At 43.1% G+C, this 23,647-nt stretch overlaps 1 protein-coding gene across 1 annotated transcript; it reads right to left on the reverse strand.

Moving 5' to 3' along the window:
• Window positions 1-1,135: 1,135 nt before the first annotated feature.
• Window positions 1,136-23,250, reverse strand: C7H19orf85 (chromosome 7 C19orf85 homolog). The gene is made up of 2 exons (XM_085614371.1): window positions 23,048-23,250; window positions 1,136-2,353 (listed from the first exon to the last, which is right to left on the reverse strand). Exons 1-2 carry the CDS (start codon window positions 23,248-23,250, stop codon window positions 1,297-1,299), a joined length of 1,260 nt encoding a protein of 419 aa, XP_085470497.1. The 3' UTR covers window positions 1,136-1,296.
• Between the last annotated feature and the right edge of the window lie 397 nt (window positions 23,251-23,647).

The raw sequence follows: 23,647 nt of genomic DNA on the forward strand, positions 1-23,647 counted from the left end.
ACCCGGGTGGCCCCTAAGGGCCACTTTCTGCAGAGCACTGAAGGGTGGCAAGCTGACCAGAAATTACACAGCCTTTAAAAGGCCCACATTCCGCCTCTCCTGCTAGGACGCTAAAGGCAGCCAGGCATTTTGAGCAGGTGTTCGCGCCTCAACACGCTCTAACAGTTGGGTCAGGTTATGGCTTAGACGCTAGCCAGACTGACACCCTGCACAAGTGAGGATGAGAGTTAAAGCACTTGTCAGCACAAGATGCCCTCACACCTCCATGCGACGCCAGTACGTTTCTTAGACACCCTTGGTCTTTCTGGCTTTAATCGGGAGGTATCTTCCTACCCTTCTAGAAAGCTGTAAATGTAGTGCACATTGTTTTACATTTGTGGAAAGGGCAAATGTGTTTTGTGGCTAAACCTTCTTAAATCACTTATGGCAGCTAAAACTGTCCTATTCCCTTATATCCACTGCCAATGTTTTCTGAATTCTGCTCCTTACTGCATTTCCATAATTTTACAGTGTCTCAAAAAGTTAAAAGTTTGGCAAAACTTTACAGAATAGTGCTTCTTTGCAAAGCATATACAATTAAGAAATAATCATAGTCGTGTCGAGAAACAAATTATTCCATTTGCTCATGTTTTGTGTGTTTCCCGCTCTAGTTTTCTGAAACACCATGATATGGAACTTTCCTACTGAAGTGACTTTGAGATCTGTGCCTTTGCACTCTCTGAAGTACAGGTGGGCCTTGCTGTGAGATAATAGAACAAGCTTTTATTAACAGAACACTCATCTAAGACCTTCAACTCGGGCCTTTAACGCTGGACTAAGCCTTTAATGGCCGGTAAAGCCTGCTACAGCGGGCTCTAAGGCTATAGTAATACTACAGTTCCCATAATGGAGTGCACTTATCCATGCTCGCCTGCCGAGAAGTCAGGAAAAGTAAACCACCAGTTTGTGAGAGGTTTGTTTTTCATTTCATTATGTTAGCTTCCGTGTCTACACTTAGATTGATTTTAGGGGCCCCTGGAGTTAGTTCCATACCCTGTGAGACTACCTCCCAGGTAAAAATGCATCTCATATATGCTAAAGGGACGTTAGGGCTTTGCTTCATGGACATCTTTTAATCACTAGCAGGTTATTAAAATCAAACATACATGCAGAATTTAATTCAACATAAAGTGCTGTATGGGGTAATGCTGGAAAGAAATAAGGAGTTGAATGGCCGCTGAGTCTTTGCATCTTTTGAGTGTCCTTCTGTTCTTCTACTCTTACAACAGATGAGACCTTTATTACCATTTCACATTATTACCAGGATTTCACTGAAATGTAATTGTCATAAAGTAGTGGATTAGAAATTGCTGACCTGGTGGAACTTTGTAATTCAGGGTATTCACTACACAAGAAACTGTCGCTAGCAAACTTGTTACGGATTTCTGCGAATCCGCTTTGAAGATCTTGGTTCAGTGTTAGGTCGCTGTTTTGGGTGGAGAAGAACTCATCCATTTGTGCTAGATCTGGAGAGTGCACACAAGACTGCCATGGAAAGCTGTCGGTCTGGAGGCAGCAGTCATTTCTTCGGTGGTGCGAAGGGCTCAGTTCCGAAAGGGAGGGCTCCGTGTTCTGCTCTTGGTAAGATGTAGTTCTGCATGTGTCCTGGGTGTAAGATTCCCCACTGATGGGCAAAGCGTAAGGGTCCATCACCTGACCAGGTAGAAGGGAACAGGGTGGTGGCGTTGTGCAAGTTGCATTCACAGAATGCTGAGATATGCCACACTTGGAAGCCTTGTCCATCACACAACACAGTGGGGGGTCATCTGGCAGCTGGAAAATGCTGATATCACAAACTTCTGGCATCCAAGCAATCATGTTCTTCTCACAGACGACAAAGCCGCCCTCTTCCTCTGTCAGTCCTGGAACTTCCTGCTGCAGTGCATTCTGGGTAATCCCTGACAAACACTGATTCATTGGGGAGAATAATGCGCAGGCTGAAGGAACCATCTCTGATGAGTGTATAATATCATCAAAAAGGTTCTCGACTGTGTTCACCTCATCTGGTCCATATGCAAGGTTGTCTATGGTGACGCCTATGGCAGACCCTGGATCGGAGATGCAGAAGGCCTCAGCCACGCCCAGGAAAGTACTGTTTTCATGATCCATGGATTGCTTCGGAGGACTACTGACGCCAGCTTGGGAACCCTGGCTGTGCTCCTTTTCCACAGGAGTTGAGCTGGTGACGTTGGTGCTTGTTGAGCAAGGTTGTCCCAGGGTCTCACAAGTCAATGGTCTTTTGTTTGTCTCAGCATTCTGAGAAAATATGGTGGTTGCAAGCTGTTGGGTGGCAGCCTCTATATCTGCATACTTCCTGCAAGAAAATGGGAGATGAAATTAGAATGTAGAAAGAGTTTTATTTTAATTCTAACAAGATATCCTCTGACGGGCAGAACCCTATGGGATGTAGTCCAAGCATGATGTTGCCTTTGGGCGACAATTTTGTGCTTCATAACTATACATTCATTCATTCACGTAGTGTTGCAAAGTTGACAGCATTAGAAGTGTGATCTTTCTTATAGCAATGTGCTCTCAGTGGCGAATCACTACCGTGTGAACATTTTTACAGGGCCAGAGCATTCTCCACCAACCAGTGAAATGCTTATCTCGGGCAGGGAGAGATGGTGACTAATTACACAGAAGGGAAGAGGAAAAATAGGAGGATTAATATAAAAAGTGAGGAAAAATTGTGGAAGAAGTGAAAGGGTGTGAGATGGACACCAAGCGGGACAGGGGGCAGTCAGGAAGGGTCCAAGGATTCTCTGCGTCACAATCAATTAATTTTTGCGTGCAGAGGTTCCAACCTCCAGCAAAAGAGCAATATCTGCGTCTCCAAGCTGCAGTACGGGGCTCTTGGCTGCCCACTACTGGTGGCACCACAGAGAGGAGAAGATAAAATGTTAGTAATACAGTGACAGATGGAAACAGTTAGATACACTCTAAGAAACATGGATGGCTCGAGAGAAATTTAGGTATAGAGACAGTTTGACAGAGATGGAACCAGACAAGACATCGCACCTGTCCATATGGGACACAGGAAAACCACCCATGAGCTTGGTTAGACTCAAGTCAAGTCAAAAATAACTTTATTTGGTCTATATAAGACCATAAAAGTACAAAGAACCTCAATAAATACAAACAATAGACTGATTAGCTTGGTGAGAGTGAGTTGCTCTTAGGGCTGGAGAGGCCTCATCCCCAACAACCCAGACAGACAAACGTAGAAGACAGCTTTCCAGCTGGGGATATATACAGTATATATTCACTAGAACATTTATGCATATTAGCATAGACCGTGAACGTCTCCTTGATTTCTCTTCATCTGATTTCCTTACCATCACCAGGTAGACTTGGTTGATGTCACTCTTAACCGCTGCATATAAAACAGCTCCATTATTCACTATTACCCATCCATAATGCTGTGTATTATCTGCTAGCGCACCCTAATGAGGAGCACACTGTGTAGCATGAAGGGGCCAGTTACAGATGAGAGAAAGACATGGAAAATTTCCAAATTGAGAAGAACACAAAATAGTTTTTCAGGGGAGACAGACCACAATTGTCTCTAACCTGAGAAACGCTGCTGAATTCGGTTTGGCACCTGTTTTATTAGGACAGTCTGCGCTGCAGTCTTACGGACACGAAAATCTTGGTGGTGCTGTTCATCTAATTTTGTAACGAGCATAACAACAGTTGTTTAATAATTCAATTCACATTAAAATGACTAACACCTACCACCCAAAGCTATAATAATATCTTGGATGGCAAGCATTAGTCATTTTTAATGTATATTAGGCCTGAATTGACACACATGTAGGAGTGAGATGTTATTTGCGTTGATGGTGTCATTGGCAGCCCTAGCAGGGGCAATGGAGCTGCAAGCTGCAGTGGTCCTAGCGCGTACTTTTTTTTTTTTTATACAAATTAAGCACTGGCTATTGAAAAAAATCTCTCCAGTCAATATGTCTCATTCCACACACTAATAATAAATATAAATGGATATTGTGTGAGTTACAGCTACAGGCAAGTGTCCTTGCTGGCTTTCCATGCTATCTTTGTAAGACTAAAAGCGACGTAATTCGGCATAAAAAGCAGACTTTTTTTATAAACCGGAAGGGAAGTGGTATTTAGATTACATGGGCATATAGCAATGTGGTTAGAGGACAAAATATCATAGTTAAGAAGAAAATAAAGAACAATTTGACAAGGTTGGGAAGTGGGATATGGAGATTTATATTTTAAAAAGTAAAATTTGTAATGAAGAAATTGTTTTTATTCTCCCTACAGCATTTATGATCGAAATTATTTTTTCTTTTCCATACTCAGAACAAACATAAGCTTTGAATGAAGGCAAGTTGGACTTTTTTCTCAGAAAGTCCTCGTAGTCTCGTCGGTACTGGTCGTTATTTCTTCAGAGAACCAGGTATTTTAAACAGTGACCAGGGAGCGGACGGGCATCGCTGGCAGATCCCCAGGATGCCTTAGAGTGCGAGACCTCCTAGGGGGTCGGCCATTCCGTGAGTGTTAAGAGATGGCGGGGGGTGCACCATAAAATGTACTACTGACTGGCCCCAGTCTGACCCTGTAACCGTGGGCTTCCTCCTCAGAGTGAGTCACCAACCTCACTCTATTACTCAGGCCATACCATGCCATTGCATTCCATACCATACTATACAATAACATGCATGACAGGCCATACCGTGGCATATTATACAATGACAGGCATACCGTGCCATTCAATGATAGGCCATGCAATATAATATTAAACTAGGACAGACCATACCATACTATACCATACAATGCCAGGCATAACATAAAGTGACATCCACACCATAGCATAACATATTGTACAATGGCAAGCTATACCATACTATACAATGACAGACCATATTATAAAATATAATGACATACCATACCATACAATGACAGACCTTACCATACTGTTCAATGCCAGGACATACAATGCCTTACTGTACAATGACTGGCCAAACCATACCATACTATAAAATGACAAATCATACCATACCATACAATGACAGGCCATACCATTTAAAACCATACTACACCGTAATATACAATAAAAGGGCATGCCATCCTTTACCATCATATACATACAATAGCATTTTATACCATACAATGGCAGACCATACCATACAATACCATACCGTACCATACAATGACAGGCATAACATAATATACTATACAATGCAGGTCATACCATACCATACAATGACAGACCATACTATACTATACAATGAAGGTTCATGCCATCCCATACCATCCCAAAGCATACAGTGACAGGCATAACATACCATACTATACAATGACAGGCAATACAATAGCATATCATACCATACCATACAGTCCCATACCATACCATACCGTACCATATCATACCATACCATGGCAGGCCATAGAATACCATACTATAGAATGACAGACCATACCATACCATACTATACCTTACCACGGCAGGACATACAATATGTTATGTTATGTTAAACTTTTATTTCTATAGCGCACAGCTACTCCGTGGAGTGTCCCGGCGCTTTATCGAGGCAGCTCAGTAAAACCGAAAACATAAAAACAGACTAAAGAAAAAAAGACAAAAAAAGACAAAGACACCCTACAGGTTAAAAAGCCACGTCTTGAGGCTCTTCCTAAACAGAAGGAGAGAAGAAGAGGACCGTAGGTCCAAAGGCAGAGAGTTCCACAACTGAGGGGCCCTCAAACTAAAAGAGCGACCCCCAGTGCGGGCCTTCCTCACCCGAGGAACCACCGCGAGAAACGAAGATTCCGACCGCAGAGATCTAACTGGGCGATAGAAAGACAATCTCTGCTGTAGATACCTCGCTCCGGTGCCAAATAGCGCTTTATGCGCCAGGGTCAGTGCTTTAAACATAATCCGCTTCCGGATAGGTAACCAATGAAGCGATCGCACCAGACCCGAAGCTCTCGCTCGCCTATGAAGGCCAAAGATGGCCCGGGCCGCGGAGTTCTGCACAACCTGCAGCCGCTGGACCAGATATTCCGGAAGACCTACATAAAGGACGTTCGCATAGTCCAATCTCGAGCCTATCAAGGCTTGCACAGTGATCTTTCTGTGCTCTTCTGAGAGTAAAGGCAGGAACTTCCGGAGCATCTTAAGCATACCAAAGCAGGTACCCACCAGGCCAGAAATATGTGAGCTCAGTGACAAATTATTGTCAACCTTCACTCCCAGATTCTTAGCCACAAACGATGCCTGGACAGGGCAATCCATACCTAATGGCCACCAGGCCTGCCAATCAGGGTCCAGAGAGCAGCCGAAGAACAGCACCTCCGATTTACTGGAGTTTGCCTTAAGGCCGTTTCGCTGGAACCAGCCAAAGACCAACTCCAAGCAACCCCGGATGTTCTCTCCATCAAAAGCCTGGCCTTTCCCACACGTGAAAAGCAGTTGAGTGTCATCAGCGTAGGATACGATCCGGGCCCCAGAGGACTCCACCAGTGCCGCCAAAGGTGTCATAAAGATGTTAGAGTCGGGCTCAACACAGAACCCTGTGGAACACCGACTCCCAATGGCGACATCTCGGCGGAGCTCGGAGAGGCCCATACCATACTATACAATGACAGGCCATACCCTGCCATACTATACCATATACAATAACAGGCTATACCATAAAATACAATGACAGACCATACCATACTATACAATGACAGGTCATACTATACCATGCCATACTGTATCATACTATACAATGACAGGCATATTATACCATACCATACTATACAATACAATGACCGGTCATACCATACCATACAATGACAGGCCATACCATACCATTTCATATCATGCCATGAAAAAGTTATCCTGCATTCATATTACAATATTATTATATTATATAATAATCCTTTTGTAAAAATGTTGTACAGCTTGGTCAAAAACACATTGGCAAAGCCAGTAAAACTCTCATAGGCGAGACCTATTTGCTTTGCCGGTGATTGTTTAATTTAAGCCGTTTTACTTGATTTTGAAGGGGAAAAAACACGAGGTGCAAAGTATAATGGCAATCCATAAAAATACATTTTTAAAAAGTAAAATTTGTCAGTGCATTAAGTGCGGCTTTGTAAGTGAACTCTAATATGCTAAATGAGGGGTATTAGTATGTGAGTGTACAGACTCCACGCCATTGCCAGTGGCACCTCGCTTTCACCTGTGTAAATGATTTCGAGAGACCCTTCTGCCAGAAAGGCCCATGATTGGTTGAGCATGCAATTATGTCCCTTGTAGTTTGCATGGACTATTCAAAATGCAGGCCTACAAGTGCCAGAATGTAAAGGCATGGAGACGACATACTGTTAGGATGTGGAGGGTTTCATGATCTAGACATGTGGGTAAAGATATGTAATGGGAAGGGAAGATGGGTCAGGATAAGGGAGGCATCGAGCTGGTAATGTGGGGCAAGGAATGGGAGGATGCTGGGGTTGTATTGTTTAGAGTTCAGGAAGGATAGGAAACGCTGGCTGAGGAGGGGGACTGTACAGGATGTGCACAATGGGTCGCTGGGTGGGCAGAGGGGCCAGGATGTACACTTATGGACGGATACGTACAGAGGTCAAAGGATGATGACTGCAGATAACCCTTCATTGTGTGCCTTACTTCTCAGAGGGCTGCCTCTTCTTTAACATGGTGCCAACAATACCAGTGCTGGCCTCAAATGCTGCATGCTTGTAGCAAAGAAGTGGCTGATTGGAGAGCTCTATACCCTGCATAATAGACCACGTCTCTCTCGGATGGCAAGGTTTCAGTGGCAGTTTGAGGTAGAGAGGAATCAGAATACAAGATTTTGGGGTACAAAAAAGTCATGTTTGGTGCTGGGTACAGGATTTGAGTAACAGCATCTGCTCAGTATGAACACAACAGTGCTACCAGTGATACCAGAGTTCAAGATTCACTCCTCAAACACTTGAAACATGAAGAACAAAAGTTGTCCTTTTCACTTAAAGGGGGTCATTATGATGGTGGGCGGTCTGCCACCTACAGGCCATCGATGGCGTACCGCCCGACATCCTGGGCATCGGTTAGACCACTGGATCACAGTACCAGCAGTCGGAGTGCAGAGGTCGTGGAGTTGGGATGCCGCCTCCGACAGGATCCAAGATCCCGTCGGGGCGGCGGTCAGACTTCTATCCCTACAATGGAGGAAGTGTCTGAAAAGGCACCGCAGTAGGGATTAGGATGCCGCTTTCCGACTGCTTTTTCATGGCAGTCCCTTGCCAAGAAAAGATAGACGCAACGGGACTTTGGGGTCTCCAAGCAGGGTCCCCGTAGGCCACTGTTCAGTGGCCCTGGGGGCACATGCAGGGACCCCCCACACACCAAGTGCCTTTTTCTACTGCACTACCACAAATGCCTTAAGTACTTCCGAAATGTTGCATGTTTTTACAGTCCAAAATTGCAATTCGTACTGTTATGAATTGCAAAATACCTTCGTACATAGGGATCAAAGTGTTACACTCACACCCACTAGAAGTATCTAAGCTCAACAGTATGAGACTCAAACCCACTGGGGGGCACCATGATCCAAGGTGTGAGATTCACACATAATGCGGAAAACAGCCACAAAATTTAAGGTTCAGGCCAAAAAAGGAAAGCTGGGCTTCATTAGCAAGAGTTCTCCAAGCACTCAAAAAATTCTAGTGTTGATGTCGTGGTGTCAACAGTTCTTTATTTGATTGCAAATCTCCATTTTTGTCCTTGTACTTCAACTTGCCACTTGCCAACATGTGTTTTTCGCCTGGTGCCGTAACTGTAACAGCAGAATTCAGCAGGGCTCATACTATGGATATTCAGCTGATACGTAGAGGAATTGGCTTTGTCCTCTTCATAATGAACTGGTAGTGTAGAAGGTATGTTCAAATCAACTGTGAGTCTCAATAGCCAGTAAATATTGTCATGGCCCATAGACTTGTGTGGAGACTGGAGCCAGAGGATTGATCTGTCCCAAAATCTGAGAGTATCAGGCAATCTGGCAGCATAGGGCTCCAGTGTCAACGGGCGCGCCGAAGGAGGCAGCTCCCTCCACTCCGGGCGCTTATTTCATGCTGCCTGAAAGCAGCTCCAGGATTGGTTACTGCAGGTTCCTGGTCTCGCGTTGGAGCCTGTCTGCGTGCCTGGTGAAGACCCGAGCAAGCAGGATGTTGCACCAGGATTGAAGGTAAGTGTAATTATTTTTTTTACATTTATTTATAACTTTTATTTTTTTCCCTTCCACCTCACCACCCTTCTTATATGACAGCAGCCACTGAACTCTATTAGTCCTACTCAGGAACTATGTTCGAATCTTTAACATTTTTTCTCAAGACAAAATTGTAAGGATCCAATCTGGATTTGCCACCCAACCTACTATAGAGTCCCTGACTTGTTTTGACTTTTCCACTGCTGCCTCTAAAGGACCCTCTGTTTCAAAACTCACTCCTATGTCCAATTGTCCAAAGCCGACTACCGTCTAGATACATGCCCTTCATCTGTTCTCTCATCAGCCCCTGACATCAGATAGCCTGTTGTTCCTGATCGATGCAGTTCATCTCTAAGATCAGCAACAGTCCCTTGCGAATGCAAACATGCCCTATTTGTCCCTCTCTTGAAGAAACCTTCGGCTGATTCTACGGTTTTGAGTAATTACTATCTCTACCTCTGAAGCTTCTGGACAGGGTTGTCAACTGTCTACACTCTTGTTTCCTTTCATCGTACTCTGCTTGATCCTGTTAAATCAGGCTTTCGCCCCTCTCGCAGCACTGAAACTTCTTATTGCCAGTCTCTGATGATCTCAGAATGATCTTGGACCAAGATGGCTCTCGTGCTTGGTCCTCCTGGACTTGTCTGCTGCCTTCAATACTGTTTCCCACTCTATTCTCTTTTCCAGTCCCTTTAATCTTGTAATTTGTCAGTCTGCTCTTAAGTGGTTCCGCTTTTTTTCTATCACCAAGATTTCAATACTTTTCTTCCTCCTTTTTGTTCCTCGGCTGTACCTATTAATTGTGGAGTTCCCCAAGGCTCATCTCTTAATCCTAGTTTGTTTAACATGTGCACCACTCCCCTTGAAATCATGTCATAGGCTGATGACACTCAAATCATTATATCCATTTGAGATCAAAATCCCATTGAGCTGTACGTCTGCTCCTGTGTGCCTGTAAATTAAACTCAACTCATTGGAGGTTCTGATTTTTGGTACCAAAGCATCCATTTGGTCATCTGATTAGTGGCCCTCTAAGCTGGCCTCCGCCCCGGTTCTTACTCTTTCTGCCCAATCACAATCTGTCATCCTCTTTTCAACATAGTCAAGTTGCTGCTCTTGGATTTACATTGCTCACGATGCTCAGGAAAGTGATTCCCTTCCTCCCTGATTCTTCTCATAAGACCGTAGTGAAGGTTTCGATCACCTCTCACATGGACCATAGCTACTCCTTTTCTCTTGGCATGTCTCCTTATTTCCACCAGTGGTTGCAGATGATTCAAAACTCTGCAAGCCCTCTTATCTTGAAATTCCCATTTCTTGCCTCTGCATCGTCCCATCCCAAACATTTTCATTGGCGACCGATGCAGAAGCGCCCAATTTTAAAGTCCATCTGCCTTGTCCATTGCACACTCTCTAACACAGGGCCTTTACATCTGAGGCACAAATTCACCTTCTGCCATCCTACCCGTCTTCTGTGCTCTGCTTCTGCCATCTTGATTGTCAAACCTTGTATTCTACCAGGTGCTCTGGTGGCCGATCCTTCTCTTTTCTGGCTGCAGAAATATCTCCTGTCATCTTTTCTTCAGAAATAGGCTCAAAGCATGCGTTTCAATTAGAATCATTCCCCAGATTCAGGCCCTCCTTTGCACCAGGCATTTGTCATACTTTATCAAACCTATAGCATGACAGCTGCTATAAATGCTGCAAATGATTTAGCCTGAGCTGAACAAGACGTGTGATAGCAAATGTGCCACATCCAGTGAGATGTCTAACGAGTTATGTCTGAATAAGTAACTATTCCCCTCTGATGGAGATCAGCCAGGCTCTCAGCCTCCACACTGTTAGTTATACACGTCAGCCTCTATTTAATACCCTCATAGTTAACCTGGGCCTAACAAGATTTGTCATCAAATGTCACGCTGAATGTGTCCATTCGTTTTCAATGTAAATAACTTGAGTCACAAATCATGAACGCCATTCATAACCTTGGCATTATTTGACATGACTCTTGTGAATTTTGCATAACGTAAGAAACAATTATCATTGCAGTAAACAGGCCTTCTTCACACTCCTGCACGGTGGTGAAAGCCTCGATGAAAAAGGGACATATTAGTCACATTGTGGTTCAAAAACAGGGCACCCCTCTGCAAGATGTATCTGGATGTAACCTAAACAAGAGAGTAATTGTCACAAAGCATGGCACGAGCTGAGGTACCCTCTGTATGATGCCAATCAGTGACATTCATTTGCCTACATGAAAAACGACTTGCTGCACAAGTCTCTCCACATTTGTTTATATGCATGACCATCCGCAGCTAGATCTACGTGGATTTACCCTGAGCCAACGTTAGCTTGCCATAGAATAATGTACTGTGAGAACCTCTAGGACTGAGTAAGGAACAATCTTTTCCACCGGAATATCAGCTTGTTGAAAATCTTCATATTTTCTATCTTAAACAAGACACTCGTTCCCATAATTCATGTGTATTTAACCACAGAAATAGATGATGTGTGGGAAAGTAGCATCAGATGTGCAGATCTCAAATATCGTCTGAATAAGCAACGATCCTTTTGCACAAATGGCATCAACTGGGCTCACAAATATCATTTTTATCGATAACCATGACGAGCAGCTGGATAGCCATTTGAGATTTTTTCACACAATTTGCCACCAAACAATGGGTGAAAAAAATTGCGATACATTTTTTTCTACACAAGTCATGAAACAGTGGCTTAAACATTGCAAACTCTATGAAATATGGAATGTTGCTTTTGTTAAAGCTTTCATTGGCAAAGCCAGTTAATCTCACTTTAATATGACAAAGGATGGTAACAGCATGTGTGTATGCCTGTGTTTGCATCAGACTTACTGACTCTGCCAGTACTATTTTTTTTATTTAAGTATATGGAGCGCCCACAGTAGGTAAAATGTGAGTTCTGACTAAAACATTTAAAAAAAGTCCTGCTGTATTTAAAACTAAAAAAAGGATTGCTTTCTTAATCAAAGGCATGTAGAACAAAGGCTTTGATGTGATGGTTCAGTGTACTTTTGAGATGCCAAATAATCTCTTATGCATTAAAAAGCAAGCGCCAAACAGACAAATAGCCTGAAGTGAGCTAAAGCCCAATTATATAGATTTTAAAGAATTGGTTCAATAGGTCAGCAAACAGCTGGGCTGTAAAGCCAGAACTAAAAATAGAAAAGAAGACATTTACATAACAATTTTATATCAAAACTAACGTGCGTATATGTTATATAAATTATTTAACTGTGTCAACGAGAGATGTGTAGTTCCTGCAGGACAGGAAGTCTGCAGGGAATAAAGTATTCCAATTCAGACTTCAACCTAATGAAAGAAAGTGCACAAGGGAAGGGAATCCCTTCAGGGTGGAACTAAAACCCTCACACACCCAGCAAGCTAGGTGTCATGCTTCATCATCTGGGTTCTGCTCCTCGTCGGGTCGGCGGTGCAATACCCGACGGGCACCCATACAGGGGCTCTTTGTCGGAGATCTTTTGTTCCCTGCCGTATGGTGCGTGCGTGTGAGGGCCCGGGAGTGTAGATGTAGGTGATTAAAAAGGTTGGTTGATCTGAAATTGAAGTTTATTGGCTCAGTCGACCACCTAGTTAAAAAGGGGGGGTGAGTGGCGTAAAAGCTATATGTGCTCACAACGGATGAGTGGCTAGCTACGCTCAACTCTTATGGTCAACATGTTTCGCGCACATTGAGTCAGGAGGATCTCGCGGCGCTTCGTCAGGACCTTTAGTGAAGTGAAGTGTGCTCGAATAAAACTATCTACAGTGGGGTGAGAAAAGCAAGGGTGAGAACAAAAATGTTGGTCAACCCTTAATAGGCGCCCCTACCTTACGTATTTGATTTAAGAGGGGGTCACCAATTTATGTTAAAAAGAGCTCCTCATCAGGTGCATGGCGCGTCCACAGGGGGAGAAACACATTCGTTCCTGCACAGATATCCCCTGGAGGTTATTTAACCTGCCCGCGTCGCCGGAAGCTTCCGGGTTCGGCGACGCGGGCAGGTTAAATAACCTCCAGGGGATATCTGTGCAGGAACGAATGTGTTTCTCCCCCTGTGGACGCGCCATGCACCTGATGAGGAGCTCTTTTTAACATAAATTGGTGACCCCCTCTTAAATCAAATACGTAAGGTAGGGGCGCCTATTAAGGGTTGACCAACATTTTTGTTCTCACCCTTGCTTTTCTCACCCCACTGTAGATAGTTTTATTCGAGCACACTTCACTTCACTAAAGGTCCTGACGAAGCGCCGCGAGATCCTCCTGACTCAATGTGCGCGAAACATGTTGACCATAAGAGTTGAGCGTAGCTAGCCACTCATCCGTTGTGAGCACATATAGCTTTTACGCCACTCACCCCCCCTTTTTAACTAGGTGGTCGACTGAGCCAATAAACTTCAATTTCAGATCAACCAACCTTTTTAATCACCTACATCTACACTCCCGGGCCCTCACACGCACGCACCATACGGCAGGGAACAAAAGATCTCCGACAAAGAGCCCCTGTATGGGTGCCCGTCGGGTATTGCACCGCCGACCCGACGAGGAGCAGAACCCAGATGATGAAGCATGACACCTAGCTTGCTGGGTGTGTGAGGGTTTTAGTTCCACCCTGAAGGGATTCCCTTCCCTTGTGCACTTTCTTTCATTAGGTTGAAGTCTGAATTGGAATACTTTATTCCCTGCAGACTTCCTGTCCTGCAGGAACTACACATCTCTCGTTGACACAGTTACTTAGGGCCTATGTGTAGGACCTCGTTAAAAATAGCCCACCTTTCACTCTCCTTCCTTTTGTTGAACATATAAATTATTTATACATTTTTAAAAACTGGGTACTAATAGCTTACACATTTTTTTATATGTTTAATTATAAGTGAATTTTACCATCAATTTCAAAATATTACAATGTTTTTGATTTTTTTTTTAAATTGAGCCTGGAAATAAACAGGTATGAAAGTAATGAGTACCCCCCTTTCATCTAACCAGTCTCAAATTGTTGGAGTATCTGATAACTGTTTTGACTTTAAATTTGCATTTTATTTTAATGCATATATTTTCAACTTGTAATATTATTTTTGTTATAGTTTATCAATGTATTGCTTATTAACATTGGGAATATACTATGTTGTATCTATGCCTGAGCTTACCAGAACATGCGAGTATCAAGGAGAATATGATGTAATACCACAGTCAGGAAGTGTGTTGTAGGAGACTGTGCTCAGGGCATGGCTTGCATCCTCCCAGCCAGGACCGTGCTGGCGTTTCCACGTTGTTCTGGAGGGGTGTTTCGTCAATCGGTGCAGAGTATCAGAAGGGAAGTGTGGTAACAGTGCTATGGAGTGCTGCGCTTGGCCTATGCTGTCAAACTTGGGCTTCTTCTTTGCAGTGGCAGCCGCTACTTAACAGGGGCTGCGGGGCAGGGGAGGGGGGAGGGTAAATGTTTTGTTTTTTTAAACACTTACCTGCAGGCCCGCCGTCCACCGCGTCTCAGTCCTCTTCGGCTCCTTGGTTGACAGCAGGAAGCAGGAAGCATACAGGTTCCCACACTCCCCTAGCCAATCACGGCGCTGCCTTAAAGCAGTGTTGTGATTGGTCTGAGCACTGGCGCTCAGAGAGGACCTGGGAATTTGTGCATTTTCTCCGCCCAGGCTGTGCATTACAGCCGGGTGAGTACATGCTAAGTGCGCATGGTTGTTTGGCCGGCCCAAGATGGCTGCCAAACCGTTATGCGCTCTTAAGAGTGTGCTCAGCATTCCTACCCCTGGCACCTGCTCTGGTCACCCCGTACCTAAGCAGGAACAGAAAACTAAAATGATAACATTGGTTATTATGGGGCATATCAACAAGGGCTTTATCTCTGCTTTTTTGGCTTTAAAAGCCAAAAAAGCAGAGATAAAACTAGCGCCCTATCAATAACAGGGTGCTAACATGCAAATTCGCATGTTAGCACCCTTTTACTCTACGCTTCCCCTTGCATCTCTAATGAGATGCAAAGGGGGCGTTCCAGAGTAAAATAATAGGAGAAATGTCGCTAAGCGACATTTCTCCTATTATCAAGAATATCGCTAACCCTGTTAGAGACAAAAAAAGCAGCGCTAACCGCGGTTAATGCTGCTTTTTTACGTCTGGTATTTTTCTGACTTAGCCATGATATCTTATGGGAGGAGGATATCATGGCTAAGTTTGCCTGTCCCTATCAACAAGGTAATGTGAGATTATCGCTGGGTTTCCAGCGATAATCTCACGTTAGCCTGTTAGCATGAGGATTTTTATCGCTATTGAGATAAGCGTTGCTAATAGCACGCTATCTCAGCGATAAAAATTCACGCTAGCCGGCGATAATTATCCTAGCGCTAAGTGCGCTTAGAGATAATTATCGCCGGTTGTTGTTGATATGCCCCTATAATTTTAGTTTTCCTTTTTAAACTGCTCGCAGAGCAGTGGGGCTATGCTCCTCCGCTGCTTCTTTGCGTGTTAAGCCAATGTCATATGCCACAGGAAAGGCTTATGGAAAAGCCTTAAAAACAGCCCTTTCCATGATGGCAGGCTGAAGAGGGAATGCTGCCTGAGGTTTCCAATCCAAGATGAAATTGAGTCTTTTTGCCTATTAGTTCCTGTTTGAGCCATAAATAATGTGTGAATCGTATAAAAAACAGGCATTTGCAAGTGATGGGAGCGTCACAATGTATTTGTTTCCTTATTTTTCATTGCGTTTATCACCCTCTTGCTACTATTTTTATCCCTTATTGTTCTCCCTGTAGTGGGAATTTCCTGTGGTGTGTCTGCCTAGTTATTTCCTCTTCCCTAACGTCAGAAATAGATTGGTGTCTTGCTATTTACTTCTGCATTAATCTTTATCTTCAATCAAGAAATATGATTACCAAGTAGGTTCTTGCCCTTTGTGGGGTTTTCCCCCCTAATTGAAACTGTCGTAAGGATTCACTTGACAACGTTCACGTGAACTATTCTGCGCAGGGTGGCACATTCTCCTTGGGCAGTCAAGCAGCAAACTTAAAAGACCTCGACAACTTCCTGTTCTTAACATACTATTATAAAACATATTCCTTGCTCTATATATTATATGTGAAATAATGTACAATATATACCCTCAATCGAGAGTGCATTACTGCTAAGATCCAAAAACTAAAAGCAACTGAAAGGACCAATGACGCTCTCAGTTACTTCACTTGTATAGCAATACCTATTGCATAAAAAAGAAAGACTGCAATACCACTGAAACCCAACAGATGTCCTCAAAGACCCACATGGAAAACAATGCCTACAATTTCACTATCAGCCACCAAATATCCTCAAAGTCATTTGTAGTTTGATGATTTTGTGATACCAGCCAGAGGATGAACTAATAGAGAGGGATATTTTAGTTCATGCAAATTCACAACTAAATTCCAGGTATGCTCCTGTTAAAACAACAACAGTCACAACATCCCAGAAGAACTGCTGAAGGGCTCTGTGAAATCCCTCACAGTCAGACATTTATTTCAAATGTAAGGGTAAGTTAATTAATTTACAATATTTGTCACTAGCATAATTTCCTAAGGAGGTTTTCTTTATTTTTCTACGATAAGTACTGCAATCCTTTTAATTTATTCCAACAAAGTAAGTGGAAAACTGAAATAGACTTTTCACCTACTTTACTAAGGAAACACTGCCCCGTCACTACCAAACAATCGCACATTTGCATACAGATCAATTTTTTCCTTAGAGATATCTGAGAGTACAACATCCCCTGCACATTAATAATGGTCACTAACTAAACCAGAGAGCAAGAGGCTCGCAGGGCCCTGTTGCAGTTTCTGTCTCAATATTTTCGTATCGTCTTCCTGTCTCAGGGTAAATGTCTTGCGGTCACTTGTCTAGTCGCTGTCAGACTGGTAGGCAGCCCCTGTCTAAGAAGGGTCTGCATATTGCAGTGGTCTCTAATGCAGGGTGATTGTGGCTCGCCAAACTGTGGTAAAAGTCCTAATTTCGGGGAATGACTTTCACTGAGGAGTATATGTTTTAGGGCCAAGGGTCTGCATTCAATCTATTTTATACACTTACATGGCAAACGTAATCACTATAGGCGCATGTAGACCACATATTTTTTTTTAAATAAAGATACATGCAATGCATAAATCAAAGATAATTTAAATTAAAATGTTGAGTAAATAAACATAAAAAATCTATCCAATAAAAAAACAGGCTACTTTTATTTTTAAGTTTTGGAATAGAAAAGCTGTAATTGACTTTAGCGCTGGTGGCGCCCGGTGCAACAATCACTTTTGGCACCCCACGTCCCATGACCGCCTTCTCGGATTCTCTCACTACCACCTGCAAAAGTGCCCCTCATTTCTCCTACCATAAGATATTGCCAAGCACAGTGCCCCACTGAGGTAACAGCGCCCCCTCCACAGGTCAGCGCCCAGTGCAACCGCACCAGTCGCACTGCCCTAAAGCCGGCCCTGGATTGACTGGTAGAAAATGATGAATTATATATGTAACTGTTTATAAGTGAATGGCAACTTTTATTTTTAAAATACCAATAACTCTAATGCGCTATTAACATTTCGGAAATGGTGGTAAATTGTTTTGACTATCCATTTACCAGACAATGCTATAAACAGCTGTAAAGATTGTTACAGTTTCAGAAGCAAATATGGATAGGATAGTAGAAAGTTATGACAAACTTTTATATGTCTTCTATGAAATAACTGCTGTTAAAAAGTAAAAACTAGCTATTTATTGCATAAACTCTTAGTGCCCACTTTGTATAAATATTTAAAGTGCATGAATACTTAGTGCACAAGTTTGGCTTATTTAAATTTGTAGGTTTCTCAGGAGCAGTCTGTTCCCCAAGCTGTGCAGAAGTGACCACCTGTGATTCAGTGGCACTTTTCATCCAAATCTTGCTTGGTTCCAGGAAAGACATGCAATGATAATCTCCGGGTATTGCCCTGTGTACAGTTTAAGGATAGGATTATTTGTAAATCAAGTTACTGTCCTTGGTGGATCGGATGTTTACCTTTTCTGACATAAATATACAGAATTACATTGCATAGAGAGCTTCGTAGTTGGTGCAATCCTTTGTGACAAATCTACTCTACTGCACACTAAATATCCATGGTTCTGCAGGCAGCTAGGTTCATTTTCAGGCAAGAAAAGGGGCCTTTATCTATTCAAACCTTTGGGATATGGCACTGCTGTACTCTTCCCCTGCCCTGGAGCACAAACAGGCCCCCTGCCACCCTGCACAGGTGCAAAGGTGTGTGCGTGATACCCAGAGTAGGTTTGGTGCTGGAAGGTAGCCTTCTAGTACACTAGCCCGTGCTTAGGCAAACTTTGGAAAGAATTCACACATTGGATGTATGCTGTACAGGGCAGCACACATGCAATGTGTGAAGTGTTCGGAGAAATCAAGATTTTTTCCTACTTAACACCTGTCTCAAGGAGGAGCTGTTTTTTGATGCAAAGCCAGGTCTGAATTTACGGCAAAATTCATGGGTGGTAGCGCTGGAATACTCTAATACCCGTCACCAACAGAATGCCACCTTGTCTCAAAGTAGGGTGACCACCTGACATGAAGGCAAATTCTGGACAGGACTGTAAAAAATTCAGGGCACAGGGTCAAAATTCAGGGCAAAGGGGGCAAAATTCTGGACAAAAACGTAGGACAAAAGGTCAGTTTTACAGACACATCCAAGTAGAGGCCATACCCACTACTTTATCAGTGCATTTATTTACTATTTTCTGCATAACACTATTTATTCACTATGGTCTTTATGTGATTGCCTCTAGGTATGCTACATTCAAGTAGGACATTATGTCCTTGTTCAACCTTAAATTAATGCCCTCGAGCACGGTGTCGAGGGCATTACCCCATCCAGATTTGCCCAACCCTGCTCTTAACAACACCAGGAGCTAATAAAACATACAAGTGTGTTTTTTGTACACAGTCCATCTTAAACTGAACTACTTGAAAGTGCTCTCAAATGTATCAAGTAAATTAGACACATGAAGTAAATTGAATTGACTAACATCACAAAATGTATCCATGCCGGAAATCTGGCATTTGAACCCAGGGTTACCGGTCACATATAGGGCACTTAAACCTCTGATTGGATTCCTTTATTTTTCTCATTCCCCTTTAGGACCCGAAGACAGTGCTTTTGTACAACACTGTAAAATGAATAGTACTGTGTTAAATAAATACAGATCACAGGCTAATCTGACACAATATATAAAACAAAGGTTCCTAATGACGGTACGGGAACACAGGACACCATCTGCTAATATCACAGGCGTTTTAGACATTATATAGCTACTCTAGAGGTGAGCGAGCCACTGAAAGCTTGAGCCAGGCTTGAGCCAGAAGCCTGGCTCTGGCTCACCTTGAGGAACCTCAATCCCATAACGAGCTGAGCTTTCATGTGACTTCTGCCTCAACCCAGGATGAAGCATTAGGGACAGGGCGGCTGACCTTTGAACTAGGGAACCAGGTTCGAGTCTCTGCAAGGGCTCAAAATCCTGTGATTCTGGGTGAACCACTTAAACTCCCCGTGCCTACCAAATATGAATGTGACTGTGGGCAATGAAAGTGGTGCTCGCGTAAAGTGCTCCAATACTTTTGAGTCGAGTTCATGCTATATAAAAACTTCAGAAAAATTCACAAAGAAGTAAAAACCAAGCCCTTAATGTAAGAAAAGACAAATACCCATTTCCTAGCTGATTTGTACCAAGTTAAACTTGGAAACCGGGATTTAGTTAGGACCGTGTTTCCATAGGAAATCCCAAAATTCTATTTTGAATAACTTTGGCGCCGGTTGACGAATCTTCGCGAAATTCTCAAAACTAATGGGGCGCTCCGCTCAGCTCCTACCCTGAAAGTCTCGGGGGGAATCGTCAAGCGGGGGCCGAGAAAAAAGGGGGTCCCAAAACACGTTTTCCCCATGCATTTTCCCATAGGACCTTTAGTCGAAGGAACAGCCCGAACGGCTGAACAGAATTACTTGAAATGTGGCAGAGAGGTAGTCCTCAGGTCAGGCATGTGTCTTTTGGATATATGGTGTCAATCTGTTCAGTAGTTCCTGAGAAAATTGCAGTTAAAAGCACATACATATCTATAGCCGCGCACCGTGCGTGCACCGTGCGCGCACCGTGCGCGCACCCTAACGTGTGCGAGCGTAATTATGATTGGTGGTTACATGTCAGTCAACATTCGAATCGGTCGAAATCAGGAAGTGTCGGACGCCATTTTGTTTGTTTTCAGTGCGAGAGTGAAAAAGGAAGGTGGCGAACGTGAAAAGGGGGCAGGGTAGAGAGTTCCTGACCCCCTAGCCTTTGTCAGGGGGTCCCTGAAGGACCCCGAAGGCAGAAAAAAACATTTTAATTTTTTTTTTTTTAAATCGCGGGGGTTCGCGCACCGTGCGCGCACGGTGAGAAACCATAAAAAAAAAAAATGTAATACGTAGTTTATTGTAAAATAAATATATAAAAATAATAATAATACATACATGACTTAGCATTTAAAAAACCGTACAAATTCATTGAAAAAACCATAGGTTTCACACACGTTATAGTTAGGAATTAGCATTTAAAAAACCTTGCAAATTCACTTAAAAAACCATAGGTTTCACACATGTTATAGTTAGGTGGATATTTCACTCGTAAAAAACCAATGAAATTCCCCCGTTATAGTTAGTTCAGATAACTATAACTCGCGCGACCGCCACTCTATCACAAGGATGATGTCATCAGTGATATCATGAGTGATGCCACTGACCATGTCATGAGTGATGTAATATGTGACGTCATCAGCAGTGGATTAAAATATTGTTTTTCCCAATGATAAGTTTAACGTTTATTTATTTTTCAGTGCGTTATTTTATATGTAGTCAGTCACCTGACAGTGAGAGATCAACAAAATAGTTAATAATATTTTGCTCTTTTTAGCTATGCCTTTGATTACGTCCAGTCGCGGTCGGTAGTAGGAGTAACTGCAGGGCGGTGACGTGGGGAAGGGGAGGGGCAGGGTGGGAGGTAGTAAACTATGGATTACGGAGGTTTACAGGTAAGTTAACCTATAAATTAATAAAACGAATTTCGTTGCATGCACTGCATCCCCAAATGCGATGCAGTGCACGCAACGAAATTCGTTTTATTAATTTATATGTTAACTTACCTGTAAACCTCCGTAATCCATAGTTTACTAACCCCCACCCTGCCCCTCCCCCTCCCCACGTCACCGCCCTGCAGTTACTCCTACTACTGACCGCGGCTGATTACGTCTCTGCGCTTACCGACTTCGCCCCCAGGCAGTATCCATACTTTTTTTTAATGCACTTCAACAGCTGCATTGAATACCTTTGAGATGGGGAGCCAACAAATTAACAAGGAGTGCAGAGCCAAGGGTCTGGCTTGGAACTTAGAGCATGTGCACAAGCCAAGCCATGATATGTTTGCTGCGTAAATCATATAACAAACATCATGTAAAATATGATATAATTCAAGAGGAGTGTATTTCTTTAACATGTGAAGCATTGACGTGAATACATCACATTAAAGTCTATTAAATCAAATACAATTAAGTTTTATACAACTGGTATTCAGAACTCACATATTTCAAAGTGCTTGGAAACCGGGATAAATTGTGGCTTCCCTGCTTAAATTGTGTGTTCTTAGACAAATGTTTTACTTCACCAAAACTCTTTTTTTTTCATTAATGCGTATGAAAGCACTTTGATCATATTTTATGTTATGAAACCTCTATTGGTTAATGCGATCACTACAGATGTATATGTGTGCAACCAGAGGCTCACAGAATTGAATCCTGTTTGGTGCAGCTGGGAAAAGCGTCTTGTGTATTTTTAGTGCCAGGAGGTTCCTGAAAGCACTATGAACGTTTAAGTCATTATTTTAAACGTGCATTATACACAGCATAATATGGGCTGCCACTAAATAAACATATAAATGTAGGTTAAAGATAAAAAGTTCTTCAATAGCATAGATTTTAGTAATGTTCAGAATATACCTAGTGCAAACATTTTTTATAACTGTTCATAAAAAGCATGCACTCCATAGCTCAGCTTGGGACACCCTTAAAGTACCTCGCAAAAAGAAAATATCTTGTCATCAGGCAGCTTCAAATGATTCCATCAATCCCAAGCAGCCTTTACATTTGCCAATTAACCAATGGCTCACATCTGCATTTCTTTGGGGAAGCAGACACCCTGACGAAGATTTCTTTGTAGCCGCCTGCCCCTCCCTCCAGAATGCAGCGCAGGTGATTCCTTCCCTTGCACTTACGCTGGGGAATCTCAATTGTGGAAATTAACGTTTGCACTTTAGCTGAAAGGTAAAAATGACAGACAAATGCTGTCTGTTACGACATTAGTCACAGACAATGGACTTTAGGGCAAATTTACAGACAGTCCATGAAAATTACGGACAGTTTGTCTCCCTATCACAAAGTAGTGCAAAGCAGCGCAGTGTGTTATTTGCACTCTATTAAGGGCACTTTTCCAGCTCAAAAAGTTCTGTGCAGGAAAGGATATACTCCATCAAGATTTTAGCTGCTCTGTGTGGATTTGCGGCACCACAAATGTTCCCTTCATCCAGGTCTAAAACAGACCATACTGAAGCATTACATTTCACATACTATCACTGGTGTGCACATTCGACGCCAGGACCCCACCTCTGCGCTTTTTAGGCCAGCCCTGATTTCACCGAATACACCGAAGACTCCTCCCTCCTTACCTGCAGATTTGGTTTTGCAAGAAGCGGCGGTGGTTGACTTTCCTCTTGGTGGGGCGGCTCTTCTTGGGTTTCTGGAGGGTGCGCATGATGTGGGAGGAGGCCACCGTGACAAAGGTGAAGAGGTCGCGTCCACACTCGTAGAACGTCACCTCCTGGGGTGGGAAGAGGTTTAGCGCCTGCTGATGTGTGCCTCGCTGGTGCATCCTGGGATAGGTTGAGGTGTTCTCCAGAGCTTAATGTCCTTTCTGACCTTGGCCTTCAAGTAAAACACAGAGGTGTAAATTCAAGCAAAGCAAGAGGCACAGAAACAAGGGTAAAATAAAATATGTGAGTGATTTTGATCCATGATCACCTACAATTTTCTTAGAAATGTGAAATATAAATATGAAATGACAATGAACAAGCACAAATAGAACTACATCTAAAGGCCAAATCGTACAGTGTTGGCAACATTTGTCCCCATAATATAGCATACATGCCAACATTTTGGAAGAGAAAAGTGGGAGATTTTTAAAAAATAATCGGGAGAATGTATTTCTCCCATTTTGCGGCCTGCATCGCGTCTATTGGCGTGTATGGGACTTGCAAGTGTGCTGCTGC

Source organism: Triturus cristatus, chromosome 7, assembly GCF_964204655.1.
Source record: "Triturus cristatus chromosome 7, aTriCri1.1, whole genome shotgun sequence".
In the NCBI taxonomy this organism is placed as follows: Eukaryota; Metazoa; Chordata; class Amphibia; order Caudata; family Salamandridae; genus Triturus; species Triturus cristatus.